Raw genomic sequence first — 19,609 nt, 5'->3', positions numbered from 1 at the left:
TGCTCACATGCGCCATCTCATATTTTAGCAAACTCAACTTAGTCCACAGTGTGTATTTAAACTACTTTCAAGAAGATCCTTTTAATTACAGGTTTAGACTGTATTAAGAATACTCAATTAAAAACAAACCAAACAAACAAACAAAACAACAACAACAAAAAAAAAAGAATACTCCATTCCAGTGAAAGCTGTTGGCTATTGTGACATGAGACCAGAGACTACCAAAGGATAGACTTTCCTGAAATGTGGAGTGGACTCACTTGGGGCTCTGGGAAGTACACCGTGAGTTAGAGAGGACCTCTCAAGCATACAGTTTGCTTTCCAGCACCTCCAGTTACTCACACTATAATAATGATCTGAGGGATCCTGAGCATCAGAGAGAGTAGAAGTGGCTATATGGCCCCAGATGTTGATCATTTAGAAATATTTTATAACCTCAAAGATTGCCTGGATGAACAAATAAGCCAAAATATTCTGTTCCATATGTGCAGAAGCAATTTGATAGCAAAAGAAAAAGAACTAAGGAGAAGACAGAAAAGGTTCTGAGAGAGAGACAGAAACAAAGGTAAACAGAGACAAAACCAGAGGTGGTGGTGGGGAATATATTCACTTCTAATACTTCAGGTCATCTAAAGCACACCAGATTACAGGAAAACAAGGTAATTCCTATCACACTGTGAAGATGAACCTTGTAATGTGCAGTTATTTGGGAGTGTTATGGCAGCAGTTCATGATAACGCTGATGGCAAACATTCACTGAGCCCTCAGTGTGCACCAGGTCTCTACAGGTTGCTTGCTGGGCACTATCTCACTTAATCCTTAAAAGAAACCTATGAGGTAGTACTAGGGTCATCCCATTTTACAGATGGGGTAACAATTGGGGTAGTCAGATAACCTACCCAGGTACTAATACCATCCAATGACAGGACCTGGATCCAGTCTTGGGTATTTAACATTAGAGCCACATTGCCAACCACTAGGATCTGCTAACCAGTTCTGTATTTGTACCAGAGTTTGCTCTCCATGAAAGCTTTTCCCTCAGTTCCTCAACTAAAAATACAGAGCCCCTACAAGTTTGCTCTCATTTCAAACTTATTTAAAAGAAAAACACTCTTCTAAACTGCCTGAGAAACTGTACTTTTCCTCTCTCTTCTCCCACTGTAAACTGATATTTATTTGTGTACGTAGGAAGAACCAACCCAAACCCATTCATTACAAGGGAAGGGAAGCCACATGTACTAACCTTGGCTTTCAGCACATCATTGTATTTTTCCTCTCTGGCTGCAAAAAGTATAATTCTTTCAATAAAAACTTTCTATCTAAAAATAAAATCACAGCAAACTCTGCAATTACACTTCTCTGTTGGAGACATTTGCTTTCCACTCTATTTTCCTGAATGTGGAAAGAGGTCCAATTTTCTGGTCTGCTAATGGGTCACACCAAAGGCCCAAATGTAGCATAATGAACTGGAAAACCAAAGCTATGTAGGTTTGAATCACTGTGTGGTTGTTCCAGGAGTGCTGTGAGTAGCTTTGTGTTAAATCAGCTATATTCTACTTATCTCACCTGTCGTTGGTACAGTGGGGCCCTGATCAAGGTTTGCCAAACTCCAGCCCTAGGACAAGCAGATGCTGCTTAGAGGAGACATTGGTAATATAGTCTCTGGCCAGTTTTCCTCCTCTTGAGCTTACTTCCAAACTTTCCCCTTTCCTTGCCTTTCCTTTTGCTGTTCTGTGTCTCCCAATTATAGGACACCACCCCGCTAATTTGTGGAGTGCTGTATTGCTACCATGACTTGGATTTATCAGAAAAGTTGCAGAAGGGCTCCTAGATACTATAGACTGGCAGCTTGAATTTTCTCAGCTGGTGGTTTCCATGAGATATTGTACTATCTTAAATATGCTCTAGGAGAAGTACACCATTAGCTGGGGTTGATACATAATTTTGGTAAGGGGATTTTACATCTAATTCATCAGAGTTCTTTAAGGGACATGTATGTACACCTACAGGTGTTGGAGGAAATGAATAAGATGGTTACAGGAGCTTTTAGAAAGTGTTTTATAATAATCCAAAGAGAATTTTAAAACGCTATGAGCTGGGGAGGAAGTTTTATCATGATTAGTAGTCTAGACTACAGAAAGGAGTAGAAGGAAAGGAAATAGAAGAAATAGAAATAGAAGGAAAGAAAGGAAATAGAAGATTGAGACCAAATTGATACAAATGAACAAATGAACAGATGTCTAGAAATGGGTAAACACTTTTATAAATAATAAAGAGAAGGAGGTGCCCAGTAAACTCTTTGGGTTGGGGAATACCGACTCCCTACTTATAAATGCCTAGTGGAATAAGTCACTAGATCTCCAGGAGAAGGCATGGAATATAACAGAAGAGCTTTACAAAAGTGTAAGTTACATCAAATAATATCCCATCATATGATACTCCATTATGTAATATCAAAACTATGACTCCAGCAAGGGTCTTGAGAATCTCTACAGGTTATTCCTTAAAGATACTCTGCAATGCTTTGACTTAAAAGTGTCCTCAAGATGTCCTGTGGGGCTGAAGTCATGAGGAAGCCTATCAGAAGTCTAACAAAGGCTGTCATGTGTCCTTGTAGAAACCCTGGTCTGCCCCCATATAGAGGACCAGGTATGGTTTTAGTCATCATACCCACAGAGGGCTATAGTAGATCAAGGAATTATCCAGAGAAAGACAATCAAAAATATAAAGGGAGCAGAAAAAATAACAGAATACCAACAAGAATTACAGATACAATAATAACATTTGCTCTACACCAGGCACTATTCCAAGTGCTTTCCTTGTGTTGATCCATATAATCCATCAACCATCCCATGAAGTAGCTACTGTTATCAAGGCCATTGTACGGATGAGAAAACTGAGGCATAGAGAGTTTAAGTAGGTTGTCTGAGTCATGAAGCTAGTTTGCACCCAGGCCATCTGGTGCCAGATTCCTGGCTCTTGACTCAGACTACTTGCAAAATGGGAGAAGATCGAACAAAATTCCATGCTGTTCTGCTTGGGGGCCAAGGCTAAAAGTAATTTATCTAACTTAAAAAAACCAAGACAAAGCCTTGATGGGGGGAAACCATGGACTTTATACCAAATTATAGATCTTTAAAGTTAGGATGAAGTAAATTTCAGACAAATAAAAAGAAAACATTTTTGTACAGTGGAAGTATATTATAACATTTTATTTTCTTTAAGAATGGAGACTATGAATTCTAATAGATTCAGAAAGAGTATTGGCCATGAATGATGATGTGTTACTGAGGGAAATAAGGTTGGTTCTGAGCTAACAGGATTCCTGGAATTATCCTTGGTCATTTCTATTAGAGGCAGGTCACAGGACTGGAGAAATGTGGGTCTTTCCGGGTGGGCAGAGCCTTTGTGTAAATCACCCTTCCTGTGACTTGAGTCACCTGGTTGCCAACTTCTCTAAGAAGCTTCACACCAAGGAAGGAGATGGTCTGTGGGTGTGGCTAGCAGCTCTCCATTTGAAGTGACAGGAGGTGCTTGCCAAATAATTCCAAGGGGCTGAGAGCCACGTCACTTGTCAAAATCCTGTGCTGGGCCAACGGTGGCCTAACAGTAGAGCCACATCTTGCAACTGAGGAGCCTGTGCTATACCCATTCCCTCAGTCTGTTTCTCTAGTCTGTCCCTGAGCAAGCAAGTGGACAGGGAGGGAAGATTGTGGTGGTCCCTGGGAAGAGCCACCATCCTGGCCTCTGCCTCTCTTCCTCTCCTTGGGCTTCAAGTGCCTCCAGCTCCCCCACTAAGTACCTCTGTGAGGAGTTGTGAGAACTGCACAAAGCTCATCCGGCAACATGTGGAGACAGCCTTCTGGGTGATGGAGGGACCTAGGGGTAAAGTGGTTTTATTCCTAATGCCCGCTGATCCGGCCACTCCAGGGCAGGAACCTCCACTCTGTTGTGTACCCTGCAGGAGCAGAGGACCTAGGGCGCCGGACTGGTAGTGGGGGTGCGGGTGGAAGACATAAAAAGGAAAAAGAGATTTGGTACCACTGGGCTTGGTGAATGGGATCCGTGGCAGGAGGCACTTGAAATATTAACTATTACTGAGTTGTTCGGTTATGGGGATTATAGAGACACACATGCTGACTCTCCTTAGCGCAATCTCCTCCAAGGCAATCAGCCACCCCATCCGCTGCAGACATTTCACCCCCGGCATGAGAGGCGGAACAGAGGCGATTTCTGCTGCTACTCACCTACGCAGTTATCGCAAAGGCTACAATGAGAGGCACGAGGGGGCCGGAAAATCTTGCAGGTGAAACAATATTTAAGTTTCACAGTCTGGCCATTGATGATGACTTCTTTGGTTCTGGGAGGTGGGCGGTACCCCCCTGAACTGGTGCCGTTTGCGATATCTGTGGAGAAAAGAAGAGAAAGCATACGCCCTTAACACAATCACTTGTCCTCTGTGGCCTCATACACCTAGGAGGGAGGCCTGGAGTCTGCACTTCTAAGGGCAGTGGTCGCACCTGGCATTGGGACACCTATGCCTTCCTGGGAGGCACCTGACACACAAATGCTCCCTGCTGTCAGAGGGCCTGCATGCAGCCCCATAGCATTCCTGCTCCTTGCCAGACTAGTTACACAGGTGGGAGCCACCAGGTGACTGAGTTCTGGCCAATGGGGTTCAAGCTCAGCCACTGGGTACCAACCCGTGGAGTCCTGCCCGCTCTGTCCCCTCCAGGCAAACGCACCTTGGAACCTCAAAGCGGGGATCCTGATGTCTGTGCTGAATAGAGCTGCCTTTCTGACCTCTTTATCCTCCATACTGTCATAGGACACCAAATTCCCACAGTGTTAAATTGCTGAAGGTCTGGATTTTATTTGTTACAGCAGCTAGTGTTGCCCTAATATAGTGGGTGATACTGACATCAAGATCTTTCTCCGATGGTGCATTCCAAATCCAGCTTAAGAATGTCCCATCTTGAAATGAACAAGGGGATAGTGGAAGGGGAGGTGGGTGGGGAGTTGGGGGACTGGGTGACGGGCACTGAGGGGGGCATTTGACTAGAGGAGTACTGGGTGTTATGCTATATGTTGGCAAATCGAACTCCAATAAAAAATATATACAAAAAAAAAAGAATGTCCCATCTTGCACATTGGCCTCCTCAAAAATACCAGGCATTGGATGGAAGGAATATAAATTTTTTATATATATATATGTCCAAAAATATGTATTTAAAGGTTATATTTACACATAAATATATGTATATTTATGTATACATATATTTATGTATACATAAATATGTATTTAAAGGTCTATTTAATATACATATGTAAATACATATTTAAAGGTATATTATATATTCAAATATACATACATTTAAATGTATGTTTTAAAATTAATTTCCACGTTTTGTTTATTGTCTGACCAGCATCCTTCATTATATTTTAGAATCAGTTTTTTAAATGTTGAAGAAAACACAAATATGTATATTTTTTAAAGTTTCACTTTATCTTACAGTCTGGTTCGTGTCTCTGTGTTCACATTAGAATCACCTGGGGAGCTTTTAAACTTCCCCTAATGCATGGATCCTGTCCCGGACCCATTAAATCAGAATCGTCCCCAGGATGATTCTAATGTGCTGCAGGGTTGAGAACCCTTGCTCTCCAGGAAAATAAAACATGGAGTTTTATTCTCATCTAGACCCCTCCCAGCCCTGTGAGGCCTGCCAGAAAGAATTTGGGGCAGCTAGCTGTGCAGCCAAGAGCAGGAGGCCCCTGGGGGAGCAAGAGCAAGAATATCTAAGGGCTTCAGCAAAGACTCTGTAGGCAATAAACAAGCAAGGCAGACCCTAGGGGCTGGAGGAAATCTTGGGAAACTTCAGGGTGTTCTCGAAACAGAGCCAGTAGCATTAAAAGTGGCTGTTCCTTTTAATTTATACACAAGGAAAGTACACATGATCAGATAGCAGCATCTGCAGCATTTGGTAAATTTGCTAAGTGGTAATAAGCAGTGAGTCCTGTTACCCACTGAGGCCCCCACAAACAGTCTGGGCAGGAGTCATGAGAAGAGCTTCCAAAACTATTAATCTTTCTGTCCTGCCCTTAGAGGGTCTGATTTCATTGGCAGGGTACAGTCTGGCTTCAGGGTGGTAAAAACTCCCCAGGTATCGTGGTATTCGCAGAGCTGCACCCTCTGCCAGCACCCCAGCATGGACGGAATCTACCATTCAACATGTCATGACTTCAGGGGCCCCTCACCTTTCACCCCAATCTTTAAGAGGAGGACCGAGGCCTGGAAATCTGCCCCAGCCTTTTGGCCTAAGTGTTGGTATTTGTGAAAATACCAGTGGCAGGCAAGCAACTTGAGTGGTTACTAGGCATTTTCTACTCATGGAAAACTAAACTTCTCTAAGCAGGTTATGGAAGAAGAAGACAGAGAGTTCAGGAATATCTGAGGGACAGAGGCAGTGCGGAGGACAGGAAAACGGGCAGAGTAAGGGGCAACCCTCTGCTTTACATTTTTGCTGAGGACAATCCTTCAACTTAGAATAATTAAATAGCTGGGGAGCCCAAGGACCCTGGGTGACCTTGCCCAGCAGGATACCTTATCCTGGCATGTGTCCCCACCTGCCTGGCCCCCCGGTGCCTATCTTATCAAACATCTCAGTGGATTCTGAATAAGGAGTAAACAAAGAGATGACATGGCTGTGTACTTCCCTTAGCATCATGGTAAAAATAACTTGCTTTGAATACATCAAAGATAAGGTCAGCTCTCCAGAGGTGCCAATTGGGTGCCACTGAGGCCTAAATTAATTATGACTTGGTGCCTCATTAGCCTTATGTCAGCCATGAAATCCATTGTATCAATTCAGCTCTTGCAAACGTGGGCAGGAAAACTCAAAAGCCAGATAAAGGTTTTAAAATAATAACTCAATCAATAATATTTGTGTTAACTTAATCAGAAAATTTAAAAAGTGAATTGTCAAGGGAAGTGTTTTAAAAAGCCGGGATAATGCACTTATCCACACTGCAACAACTAACAAAGCCTAGCCTGAGTAGCAGTGACTTGGAAAAGTAGTTAGCACTTCTTAAGTGATTGTGTAGTTCCAAACTATATTTTTGAAAGTTTAAAAGTTTGATACAATGTGAACTGAAGGCAAAACTCAACAGACATGACAAATGGAAGCATAAGAATGAAGCTAAACCCAAAAACTCATATCTGCAGAGCTTTTTATGTAAAAGAATTTGAAGAATCAGAAGACCTGGATTCAGGGCCCAGTTGTACCATCATTAAAGTGACTAAAGGTCCATAGAACTAAAAAAAAAAAAGTCAGTTGACATTTAAGACATACAGTTGACCCTTGAACAACGTTGGGGTTGGGGAGCCAATCCCTTGCAGAGTTGAAAATCCAGTTATAACTTTTGACTCCCCCAAAACTTTACTATTAGTAGCCTATTGTTGACCAGAAGCCTTACCAATAACATAAATTAAGATGTATTTTGTATTGCACGCACCATGTACTGTATTCTTACAATTGAGTGAGCTAGAGAAAAGAAAATGTTATTAAGAAAATCATAAATAAAACACATTTGCTGTTACAAATACTGTTCTGTATTTATTGAGAAAACCACATGTATAAGTGGCCCCCATGCAGTTCAAACCCACGTTCGACCTGGTGGTGGTTACAGGTTGGAGGGGAGACCTGGGACCTCACTAGTGCAACAGTACAAGGATCTGCTTTCCTGTCTTTCCCCAGATGCTGCTGGAGGGCAGGGACCACGTTTTACCCACTTTCATGTTCAGTAGGTGTGGAAGGCCAATAGTCTTGGCAGGTGAGGATAAAAGATGCCAGTCAGAGTTTCCTTGCCCTGGGGATGCCTCTCTCAAGATCCTCCTAAGGCTGCTGCTCTTCTTATATGTGTCCCTAGCTGCTGCTGGTCAAGAGACCCATCTCATGCAGCTTGTCTGTGCAACTAGAATGCGCCACATGACATGGGCAGCTGGACACCTCAGGATACCCCAGTGGTGCTGTTTCTTCCACATAATAAATTCAAAGCTTTCAGGCATGCTCATGTCTAGGGTAGACGTGAATAATAGGGCCTTGAAACCCAGGACCTCAAATACCTACCTGAGCACAAAGGAAGTTTCTCCTGAATGTTCAGAGTGATGCCAATGGCTGGTCATAAAATCTGCTCCTTGTTCCTGGAGATGACGACCACCCGTGGCCCATGTCATGGGGCACACAAGGTGGCATTCCTATGCTAATCCTCAATTACTCTGCGTTTTGGGTTTGGGTTTTCTTTGTTGTTGTTGGCAACCATTGTGCCTCTGCCTCTTAGGGCTGCTCTTTGTGGTTTAAGTAGAGCCATTGAAAAAAAGAGTAATTGAAGTCTGCAGTATCTAATGGATAAAGAACACTAGAATTTGGGGGGATAAACCTCTAACAGTACTTCAAGTTTATATGAGTCAGTATTTCTTAAGGACATTTTTATACACAGGCATTTTGAAAGAGAACTTAAAAGCCTGAAATGGCCTTTCTCTTCATAAAGTACCCCTTTCCTTGCAAATTGCCGGTAGCTGTGGGTGTGGAGGCAGAAACAGTGACAGAACCGCCATCTGGCATGAACCTCACAATCAGCAAAGAAAGAGGGGATCTGGGGATCTGGAGAAGGGGTGCTGTGCACGCAGTGTGAGTCCAGAGACACAAAGCTGCCTGTTGACTAAGTTTTTCACTCTGAGAGGAGTCCTAGGCTTAATCAGAGGTCCTAAGTAAGCTGTTTGTTAATACATGCCTACTCTGAATAAGTCACTCTGAATAAGTCTTGTTCTTTTAAGGACACTCGTATCCTGAGAGACCCACTTGTCTACCATCTTATTTTCTGCTCCAAATTCAGGGAGAAAATGGTTGAACTTTTAAAACTATTGAACTTCACCATATAAAGTAACTGAACTCTGCTTTTTTTTTTTTTTAAATGCAGAGGGAATGGGGCACCTTGGTGCCTCAGTCAGTTGAGCATCTGACTCTTGATTTCTGCTCAGGTCATGACCTCAGGGTCATGAGTTCAAGCCCTGCATGGGGCTCTGCTTGAGATTCTCTCCTTCTCTTTGTGCCCTTCCCCCTGTTTGTGTTCTCTCTCTCTCTTTCTTTCTCTCTCTTTCAAATAAATAAATCTTAAAAAAATAAAATGCAAAGGGAAAAACCCAAATATACAAAAGATGTACATTTCTTTTCCTTTACCAAAAGGATTTGGAACAGTGGGATTCCCCGATGCATTGGAGTTTTATAGATGATTCACACTGACAATGTTGTCCAGAGAGAGAAGAACCTCCACTAATAAGTGTTTAACTGGAATGAAGGTAAAGCTTCTCTGCATGAGGATACAAGTCACAGGGGAAGTGCGATTTGCTTTATACTCAGGTTTGATGATTATGTCCATTGCATGTGCTGGAGGACAGCTGTTGGATCTAATGCATCTGAAATTTCATAAGGTTCATTTCATTGGTGCTCTGCAGCATTTGGGACACGGACCACCCAACCTTGAAATGGTTATCTATCATGAAGGGAAATGGCTAAGAGCCAATTAACATAGACTCTTGCCTAACAGTCTGTAAGCTTCCAGGCCCATAGGAAAATATTAAAATAATTAGATCTTAGACAACTCAAGTATTAAAGCGCTAGGGGGGGGGGATCCCTGGGTGGCACAGTGGTTTAGCGCCTGCCTTTGGCCCAGGGCGCGATCCTGGAGACCCAGGATCGAATCCCACGTCGGGCTCCCGGTGCATGGAGCCTGCTTCTCCCTCTGCCTATGTCTCTGCCTCTCTCTCTCTCTCTCTCTCTCTCTCTCTCTCTCTCTGTGACTATCATAAATAAATAAAAATTTAAAAAAAAAGCACTAGGGGGGAAAGTAGAGCCAATCTTGATCTGTTCACAGACGTTGGTTAGGTTTCTACTGGAGGGTAAAATGTGACTATTTTCTCACCAATATATTGGATGGCAGTAGCTTTACCTCTGTAAATGCTTATATACAAATGTGCATTTGAGGGCTCGTGAAGGGGTGACAGCCCCCCAGTCCTCTCTTTCCAGATGAAAGCTCTGCTCTGTCAGTTTGTCTTAAATGTTTATCCTCAAGGACTAAAACTGGTGCCTGAAGCAAGGCTCATGCAGGCAGAGTTTCAAACCTGAGCCACATGGGCAGACAGACTGGGAAGTAGTCCCCTCTGCTTTGTAGGGCACATCTTAAAGGGGAGCAGGGAGTGCCTGCAAAGCCAGGAGCAAGAGAACAAGGGAAGCAGGTGCAAGGAGCCCATAAGCAAGTGTAGGCCCTACATGGGATGGAAGGGGCCCTACTAGGAAGGAAGACATAAGGTATTCAGGGCCCAGCTAGTCTTTCCCAATTCCTTCACACGTTCCTTTAATACGAGTGTTGGAGGTACCTGGGCCTCCAACACAGACCTGGCTCCCGCCTTAGAGCAGTGTACAGTCTAGTGGAGGAGACAGATACCAATTAAGTATCCACACAACTAAATGCATCATCATGCATTGTGTCACCTTGAGTCAGAGAAGTAGGTAAGTCTGCCTGGTGTGGGAGGTCTTTCCAGAAGACAGCATTTGAACCAGGATCTGAAGGATAATGGAGTAGGGCTTCCTTTAGGCAATGCATGTGCAAGAATGCATGCACACTGGGAACAGGGACCAGGTATGTCAGGCAGAGGGGATAAAGTATGTACTGGCTCCAGGACAGGAGGCAGATGGTATATTCAAGACCTGAAGGGAGGTTAGTATGACCAGGACACAGTGCCTAGGAGATGGTCAGAGAGGAAGAAGGCAAGGGCTAGATCACATGGAGCCTTGTGGCCATGACTGGGATGTTGGCCTTCATTCTAAGTACAAAATAAAGTATGATTGTTCCTTTTACATGTCAACTTGACTAAGCTATGTGCCCAGTTGTCTGATCAAACAGCAGTAGAGATGTTGCTGAGGTGTTTTTAGATGAGATTAACATTTATTTATTTATTTTTTAAAATTTATTTATTTATTAGAAAGAGCAGGAGTGGGGGGAGGGGGAGGGGCAGAGGAAGAAGGAGAAGCAGACTCCCTGCTAAGCAGGGAGCCCAACACGGGGTTCGATCCCAGGACCCTGGGATCATGACCTGAGCCAAAGGCAGATGCTTAACCAACTGAGCCACCCAGGCACCTTGAGATTAACATTTAAATCAGACTTTGAGTAAAGCAGATGATGTTCTATAATGTGGGTGGGCCTTGTCCAATCAATTGAAGGCCTTAAGAGCAAAGATTGAGGTTCTCTGAAGTGTAAGAAATTCTCTTCAAGACTGTAACATAGAAATCCTGCCTGTGAAATTTGGACTCAAGACTTCAACATCAACTCTCTTGCTGGATTTTCCAGCCTGCTGGCCTGTCCCACAAATCTGAGTTGCCAACCCCCATAATCCCACAAACCAATTCCTTAAAAATAAATCTAAATACTCCTATTGGTTTTCTCCAGAGAACCCTAACAGAAGCCAACCCTAACAGAAGCCATATATGTGTATAAATGTAGGTAAAATGTACAACATCACATTAACTGTGGTCTCAGAGATGGGCTGGGGACAGAGGGAAGCAAGACAGCCAGTTGGGAGGGATTTGGAATACAAGCTAGAGATGATGTTAACTCAGAAGAGGGTGGTGGCGGGGCGCCTGGGTGGCTCAGGTGGTTAAGCACCTGCCTTTGGCTCAGGTCATGATCTCCAGGTCCTGGGATTGAGCCCTGCATTGGACTCCTTGCTCAGTGGGGAGCCTGCTTCTCTCTCTCTCTCTCTCTCTCTCTCTCTCTCTCTCTCTCTCTCTCATTCTCTCTCTCTCTCTGCCTCTCCCCACTGCTCATTCTCTCGAGTAAATAAATAAAATCTTCAAAAAAGAGAGAAGAGGGTAGTGGCTGTAGTGATAGAGAGAAGTAGACACATTCTAGAAACATGAAAATAGAAACATCAGTTATTAGCAGATTTTGCTAAATGAGAGGCAGGTGGGTGTCCAGGATGGGTTTCAGGCTGTGGCTGGTGCAAGGGGGCACAGTGGTGATGGCACCCCAAGGCAGATGGTGGTATGGAGTTGTTTTCGTGAAGGTGCTGGGGTGGGGGGATGGAGGCCAGGGAGCTCACCTGCTGGTATTGAGTGTGAGGACATATGTAGGCAGGTACACATACAGAGCAGGACCTGAGAGGAAGGGCCAAGGCTGGAGATAAATGTCCCTTGGCAATGACAACATTATAAGCCATCAGAAGGCATGGGGCCAAGTGCTGAGCCCCAAGGCACTGCTACGTTTCAAAGCAAGGAGCCCTGGAGAGACAGAAGGAGGGCAGGATGTTGCTGAGTCACTTAGTCTGCTTGGAGCACATTTGGGGAAACCCAGCACTGGATTCCCTCTGGGACAGACTGGAACACCAGCACAGCAACGGTGCTAGGAATAAAAAAGTTGCAAAGAAAACCCAGGGCTTCCCCCAGTGAACTTGGTTCTCATACCCTCCAAGGATACTCTCGTCCTGTAAGACAAGAAGCATCGTTTGGCCTGCTGGGATAGGAGGTGGAGCTGGCATGGCAATCAGGGCTTCCCCCGGACCAAGGGGACACGGATGGGACTGTCGCAGAGTGGGTGCTGGGGTGGAGCATGAAGGGACCTGCACTCCCCGGGAGGTGGACAGATAGCCCTGGAGACAAAGCTCAGCCAGGGTGGGCGGTGGGCAAAGGATCCACCTGCCATGCCCCAATGCTCCGGTCACAGGCACAGAGATGGAAGAGATGGAAGAGCAAAAGGCTGAGCACTGTGAGTCCCCGGCTTGCCTTCAAATGGGTGGAATTCTGCAAGGATGCAGAGGTCTGGAGAGGGAGCCTTCACGCAGGGGTGGAGAAGGTGGGGTGGGGAACTGCTATAAACTCCTGGGGATGGGATTGGAGAGGACCTGGGGCAGATCCCATATAAGGAGATTCAGCTGTGTGCCCTTGTTGGAGGTGTGGGGGGTGGGTGGGCGGAGGGGGTGGGGTGGGCACAGGGGGTCCTTTCTCCTACTGAGTCTCAAACTCTCCCTGGCGCTTTGCCTTCATGAACCAAGCAGGGTGCATGAGGTCTGCTGTGGGGACCGTGGCTGCCCGTGGACCGCCCCGACGTGTTCTGGCTTGGAGGGGGAGTGATGCATGTGCACCGTTCCCCTCACAGATGTGGAAGTGGGGGTGACAAGGAAAGGGCAGCAGGCAGTGGCAGGCCAAGAAAGGGGGAGATGGTGAGTGCAGATGGCAAAGCCATGCTTCACACAGTGTGGCTCACGCTTGACCTTGTTTTTCCTGACCACACGGCTTGGTTTGGTTAGAGGGGGTCATTTCATTTAGAAACCACAAAAGCATTGGACTTCCTCTGGACCTGGTCACTGAAGGGCTCATAGGATGGATTTCTCTTAGGAGAGAACTTGGCCAAGGAAAAAGCATTTGTCAGATAAGAACTATGACAGATACTCTTTAGCCCCACAAGAACTTCACCTCTTAAGGTTTTTGCCAGGAACTGAAAAAAGCATAATGAAATATTTGTAGAGGACTAGGCAAAGCCACTTTCTCTGTACACCTCATAGAAAGTCAAAAAAGGAAGCCAAGAGAGTGAGCTTCGTGTGCTACTCAGTGCTAGCTTCATGCATTCATTTGCTATTCTTTTTTTTATAAATTTATTTTTTATTGGTGTTCAATTTGCCAACATATAGAATAACACCCAGTGCTCATCCCATCAAGTGCCCCCCTCAGTGCCCGTCACCCAGCCACCCCCACCCTCCACCCACCTCCCCTTCCACCACCCCTAGATCGTTTCACAGAGTTGGGAGCCTCTCATGTTCTGTTTCCCTTTCTGATATTTCCCACTCATTTTTTCTCCTTTACCCTTTATTCCCTTTCACTATTTTTTATATTCCCCAAATGAATGAGACCATATAATGTTTGTCCTTCTCCGATTGACTTACTTCACTCAGCATAATACCCTCCAGTTCCATCCACATCGAAGCAAATGGTGGGTATTTGTTGTTTCTAATGGCTGAGTAATATTCCATTGTATACATAAACCACATCTCCTTTTGTTATTCTTGTCAAATATTTATCAGGCTCCTACTGTGTGCTAAACAGTCTTCCAGGGGCTCTGGATACAGTGGTGAATGAGTTCAGTCCTCTGTCCTTATGTGGCTTATATCTAAGGGGGACAGATGAACCCAGAGTATGGATTTTTAAATGCACACTCAAATCACATTTAATAATGTACATCACACCTGACTGATCAAGGTCACTTAGGGTAGCGATTCTCAACCATGAGTCATTTTGTGCCCCAGGGAAAATCTGGCTATAGTTAAAAATGTCTGAAGATGTTTCTGGTTGTCATAAGCAGGAGGGAATGCTATTGACATCTAGTAAGTAAGGCCCAGAGATGCTGCTAAACATCTTACAATACACAGGACAGTCCCCACAGCAAAGAATCACCCAGCCCAAGATATCAATGGTGCCAAAGATGAGGAACCCCAGCCTGGAGCTTTGCTACTCAAAGTGTACCCATTCTGCAGTAGCAGAATCACCAAGACACTTGTTAGAAATGAATAATGATGCCAGGTGGTTCGGATGTACGTGATAGTTTGAGAAGCACTGCCTAGATGCAACACTCGTTAGCAAGCAGGACCAAAGCCCAGTGGTGGAGACTATACTCACATTCTTTTGGGTACCCAGACAAGCACCATCTGTAAAGGTTTGCTTACTTAGGAGGCTTTTAAAATGCAGATTCCTTACTCCCAAAGATTCTTAGGCCCACAGAGTAGGACCTAAGAATCAGTATTTTTAGAAAAGCTCCCTGTGGATATCTGATGAAGAGGATTGGGATTCATGGCAAACACAACATATATCACAGCTAAACTCTCCACATGAGTCTCTATCACTAGCTGGAGAATCTCAGCAGTTGGCCTAGGGACGAGAGAGAGAGAGAGAGAGAGAGAGAGAGAGAGAGAGAGAGACGTGTGCCATTTATAAAGATGCTAATGTTAGAGAACTGATTTTAACTAGTTCATTCTGGAAAATGGAAAGTTGGCTTAATGAAACTGCCATGCCAGGTTTTCAAATGGTACATTTTTTGTTGCATTGATAACCGTAACTTTTTGCTCAAAGACAATCTTAAAAGAACCTGAATATACAAAACAAGCAAGAATGAAGTGGCTCTGGTTTACATAGATGGGCCCTTCTTGTTTCCTGCTCTGGTTCCAGTGGCTACTGTTTGAAAAAAAATAACAGCTATTTTAGGTAAGTAGGACCCTATTAAATTAAATTTCATTAAAAGAGAGATCTTGTCCACATTTGCATGCACTCACAGAGTTAAGGAGATGGCTATGGGTGTGAATTTTAACTGTGACCACAGGGTGGTAAACATCAATCTTCACTCTGCTGCAAAAATAATTCCATCAGTAGAAGCCCAAATATTCCTAAAAATAGTTCTGAAAGCATATGTTCCAGAAAATGGGAACACAGGATGGCATTAGTGAGAAGTGTGATTTTTTTTTAATCTGGTAGAGAAAACAGGCCTCAATTTCTCCACATTTAAACTATGATAATTTGAGTGCTCATAGTTCAGGGGCATTGTAATTGATTGGAAGACCTTAAACTGTCAGATACTATAATATTCATGGTTATCAAAACTTTTTTGAGGCCTTCCCACCCAGATCCTCTATGGCAATACATTTATCTCCCCCCCCTATATATATATGTATACTAATTAATGCAATTAAAGACAGAAGAAAAAGAAAATGCCTAGTAGCTATGACCTTTTTAGTCTGAGTTAATTCAAAACATGCTTCTAGCAAAATGAAAATTAATGACTATCTTATTTTTTGCCATACTTTTTTCCCCACATGGATGCCAAACCCTTGCCCTTAAATGTAAAAGAAATAAAGGTCACTGTGTCCTTGCAAAGTTTTAATCTCTCTCAAATTTTTGTCAAAGTTCTCTGAGCACACACACGCCAAATTGCTGCGCTGTGTAAATGCAAATCAATCCTTTAACTGAAGGCCAAAGCTAGAACTATTTGTGCATGTTTCTACTCCATGAGGCACAGTTTCTGCATCGTCAGAAGCTACTAAATATTATACAATAATAGAGCTCAGTCTGGGTTGTTAGTGTTTGCAGTATTATATGACAAGGAGGTGAGAACAAGGTAAAAACTGGGTGCTGGACATCATGTGAGAGCAGGGCTGTACTTCCTCATTATCTCTAGGAAAATCTGGTATGCTTTTATTGAGGTTGGAGTGGCATTAATATGAGGGCATTAGCACAGACCAGCTTATATCTCATTGTGTATAGTAATGCTATAAGATTTTATCTTTAGCACCGAGAAAAAGAGAATTAAGGATGCCACTGCAGAACTAGCGGATACTATTAATAAATGTACTGTGTACTTTAATGGAAAAAATGTCCATCAATGGTGGTTCTATACTGTTTTCTCTTTCGCCTTTAATCAATACTGATTAGTAAAATTAATAAGAATCTTGGGATGCCTGGGTGGCTCAGCGGTTGAGCATCTGCCTTTGGCTCAGGGCGTGATCCTGGAATAAATGAATAAAAATCTTTAAATGAATCTTTAAATTCTTTAAATTCTTTAATTCTTAAAAATTCTTTAAATGAATAAAAATATTAAAAAAATAAGAATTTTCAATAAGATCACTAATACAAATCTAAATCTGGGTATCTATGTATCTAACTAAATGTCAAAAGCCTGTGTATGTGTGTGTGTGTGTGTGTGTGTGTTTTGTGTATAATATTAGCCATAACCAGTTGGAAATTATAAAGGGATAAAATCCCATTTACTTCAGAAAAAGTAATCACAAGACTCTCGGAATAAAACTAACCAAAAAAAGGTTGGCGGGCTTCAAACACAGAACTCTATAAAACAATACTGAGACTTTAAGGAGGTTTTGAAAAACAAAGAAGAGCATTCCACATCCTGGCATGCAAGAATCTGTATTTTATTTTATTTTATTTATTTTTTAAAAGATTTATTTGTTCATGAGAGATACATAGAGAGAGAGAGAGAGAGAGGCAGAGACACAGGCAGAGGGAGAAGCAGGCTCCATGCAGGGAGCCTGATGTGGGACTCAATCCGGGGATCTCCAGGATCACACCCTGAGCCAAAGGCAGGCGCTAAACCACTGAGCCACCCAGGAATCCAAGATTCTGTATTTTAAATATGTCAATTCTTACCAGATCACTTTATGCATCTATTACAATGCCAATCAAAGTTCTCGTATGATTTGGGGAAATTCTGACAAACTGGAAAAAATGATTCAAGCTTCATCTGGAAGCATAAACAGGTGAGAATATTTGCAAAAGTAAAACAAAAAAATGAGGGGAAGTAGTTGTCCCAGGAAAAATGTGAAACATTGGAACAGAACAGACTATTCCCAAAGAGATGCAAATTCTGTATGAGTCAGTATTTGACAAATACAGCTTTCCAAATCAGTGGGGAAAGCAAGGGTTATTCAGTAAATGGAATTGGGATATATAGCTTATCATTTAGAAGGAAAAAACCCTAAAGTTCAAGCCATACCTCATATCTTATACCAAAATATGTAAACATAAAACATACAAGAACTAGAAAAATGTACATAAACTTAAGGGTCTGGAGGCAGGGAAGTACTTTCCAAACATAAAGAAAAGATGGGTAATTCTGACGACAAAAATTTGAAAACCTGTATGTCAAAAACTTCATAAAATGCAAATGATAAAGTAGGAACATTGTTATACACATGACAAAGAGTAGCATCTTTAAAGAGCTCTTGCAAATGATTAAGAAAAAGACAAATATTCCAATGCTAACATGGGGAAAAGAGGTGAACAGGTAACACACACACAAAGGGAGAAGTATGCCAGTAAATGCATTGAAGAAGTTTGCCACTTGGCAGCCCCCAATTTCAAAAAAAGTCAAAGGCTAGTTTTATTTATTTTTTATTTTTTAAAGATTTTATTTATTCATGAGAGACACACAGAAAGAGACAGAGACACAGGCGGAGGGAGAAGCAGGCTCCCAGTGGGGATCCTGATGTGGGACTCGATCCCAGGACCCCGGGATCATGCCCTGAGCCAAAGGCAGATGCTCAACCACTGAGCCACTCAGGTGTCTCCAAAGGTCAATTTTTTAAATTTATTTATTATTTATTTATTTATTTATTTATTTATTTATTTGATAGTATGAAATCCCAAAGGTCAATTTTAAACGATGATATTTAGTATTGGCGAGAGTAGGGACAAGAGGCATGGTTGTGTGCTTTTGGTGAGAATATAAATTAATGTAACCTTTTGAGGAACAAATTGGCCATATATCTCAAAACATTAACAACCTATATATACCTTTGGCAAAGCAAAGGCATCTTTAGACATCTGACTTCAGGAGATTTGCATGAATGTTGATTGCAACACTATTTTTTTTAGTATTAAAAACTGAAATGTCAGTAAAAGAGAATTGGTTAAGTGAACTGTGATACATGATCACACAATGGATGGCCACATACCTACTAAGGTGGAGTGGAATGGTTCATAATATAGAACAGGGAAGAAGGTCTGTTTTCAAAATAGCAATGCATGATGTAAGTCCATATTTGTGTACAATATTATGCAGAAAAAAGATACTGAAAGAATATATCAAAATGTTAACTATCGATATTTCTGATTGGTTGAATTAAATTAACTTAATAAAAACAAAGAAATACATATTTTATGCCTTTCAGGGTTTCTACAATCAACATATATTACTTTATAATGAATGAAAAATGTTATTCTTTAAACAGCTTGCAAGAAGCATAAAACATTTGCAAACGGGGTTGAGACAGTCTGGGCTCTCTATAATTCATAAATTTAGATGTCAACGGAAATATCTCTGCTGCTCCAAAAAACACTTTTAAATTCATAAATTTCAGTAATTGCTTTACTTTATTTTCACTTAGTGACTATTTATTGACCATTTACTGTAAACAAGGAACTGGTCTAGGCACTGAGTCTAAAGCAATGAACAAAATATACAAAAAGCTCTGCTCTTGGGCAACTTATATTTTGTACAGGAGGACCAGAAAATAAAAGTTTTGGGGCAGGGGTAACATCCATCAACAATTTTAGAAAGATGTCCTCTCTCTAGGGCAGCCTGGGTGGCTCAGTGGTTTGGTGCCGCCTTCACCCCAGGATGTGATCCTGGAGACCCAGGATCGAGTCCCACGTTGGGCTCCCTGCATGGAGCCTGCTTCTCCCTCTGCCTGTGTCTCTGCCTCTCTCTCTCTGTGTCTTTCATGGATAAATAAATAAATAAAATCTTAAATTAAAAAAAAGAAAGATGTCCTCTCTGCCTCCCCTAAATACTGGTTGTGAGTTAGATGTTTTTTAGATTCTTTTTTTGTTCCTGAAATGACATGAGAAGGAGTTTGCTTGACTCATCAGGGCCACTTGTAGCTCTTGGAATTTTAATCTTCCTCCTGGCTCTCTGGCAGCACATGGTGCTATCTGGGGCCAAGTCATACAATTAGCTCACTTAATGCAGATTATCTCAGCATAACATTTATCTCTAGGAATGG

At 42.6% G+C, this 19,609-nt stretch overlaps 1 protein-coding gene across 4 annotated transcripts in view; it reads right to left on the bottom strand.

The window, feature by feature from the left end:
- ZDHHC14 (zinc finger DHHC-type palmitoyltransferase 14) overlaps positions 1–19,609 on the bottom strand; it is a 270,851-nt gene that overhangs the window by 66,212 nt on the left and 185,030 nt on the right. For all 4 annotated transcript variants that reach the window (XM_055310316.1, XM_055310318.1, XM_055310317.1 and 1 more), the window contains exon 3: positions 4,248–4,406. In XM_055310316.1, the coding sequence (XP_055166291.1) occupies positions 4,248–4,406 (159 nt within the window). The remainder of the gene's footprint in view (positions 1–4,247; positions 4,407–19,609) is intronic.

The sequence above is a fragment of the Nyctereutes procyonoides genome, unplaced genomic scaffold (assembly GCF_905146905.1).
Source record: "Nyctereutes procyonoides isolate TBG_1078 unplaced genomic scaffold, NYPRO_anot_genome, whole genome shotgun sequence".
NCBI lineage: Eukaryota > Metazoa > Chordata > Mammalia > Carnivora > Canidae > Nyctereutes > Nyctereutes procyonoides.
The sequence above is the reverse complement of the archived record's forward strand: the minus strand, read 5'-3'. Positions and strand labels throughout refer to the sequence as shown.